This window comes from Ailuropoda melanoleuca, unplaced genomic scaffold (assembly GCF_002007445.2).
Source record: "Ailuropoda melanoleuca isolate Jingjing unplaced genomic scaffold, ASM200744v2 unplaced-scaffold32273, whole genome shotgun sequence".
In the NCBI taxonomy this organism is placed as follows: domain Eukaryota; kingdom Metazoa; phylum Chordata; class Mammalia; order Carnivora; family Ursidae; genus Ailuropoda; species Ailuropoda melanoleuca.
The window spans coordinates 828-1386 of NW_023203030.1; the positions used below are offsets into that span (position 1 = coordinate 828).

A 559-nucleotide genomic window follows, 5' to 3' on the forward strand; every position below is an offset into this window, starting at 1 on the left:
CTTCAACAAATTCTTCATGCTCTGACCTGCGCTGCAACACAGCAGCTGTACCCTCTAGTATAATGAAGAATTCGTCTCCAGGCTCTCCCTGCACCACAATTTTTTGTCCATCCTCAAATTGTACTGGCTCTAACGCGTCAGCCACTGTGAGACGTTCCCATTTGTCCAGGGATTCCAGTATTGACACTTTACTAAGAAATTCTTCATACATCTTTCTCTTCCTCAGTGTACTACCCATAAGGATTCTTCTATAGCTATCTCGATCAATACCCCACAATTTCACATTCGTTTTTGCTTTGACAGTTGCCGCTCGGGGTGTTCCATAGATCAGTGCAAGTTCTCCAAAGCTGCCACCTTCCCCAACACTGGTGGCCCATTCACTGTTTACATAAACATCCATTTCTCCTTGATCAACAACATAGAAGTTATCCCCTTCATCACCTTGCTGTATCACAGTCTCACCAGCAATATAAGTAACTGGAAACATGGCATCAAATATATCACTTCTTTCATTGTCATCAAGATGAGCAAAGAGCACATTCTTCTCTATGGCTTTCGC

General features: G+C 43.1%; 1 protein-coding gene across 1 annotated transcript in view; it reads right to left on the minus strand.

The window, feature by feature from the left end:
- LOC117798548 (cAMP-dependent protein kinase type I-alpha regulatory subunit) overlaps window positions 1–556 on the minus strand; it is a gene marked incomplete at its 5' end in the record, with an annotated part of 1271 nt that extends 715 nt beyond the window's left edge. The window contains one exon of the mRNA XM_034650993.1: window positions 27–556. Coding sequence (XP_034506884.1) covers window positions 27–556 — 530 coding nt within the window. The remainder of the gene's footprint in view (window positions 1–26) is intronic.
- Between the last annotated feature and the right edge of the window lie 3 nt (window positions 557–559).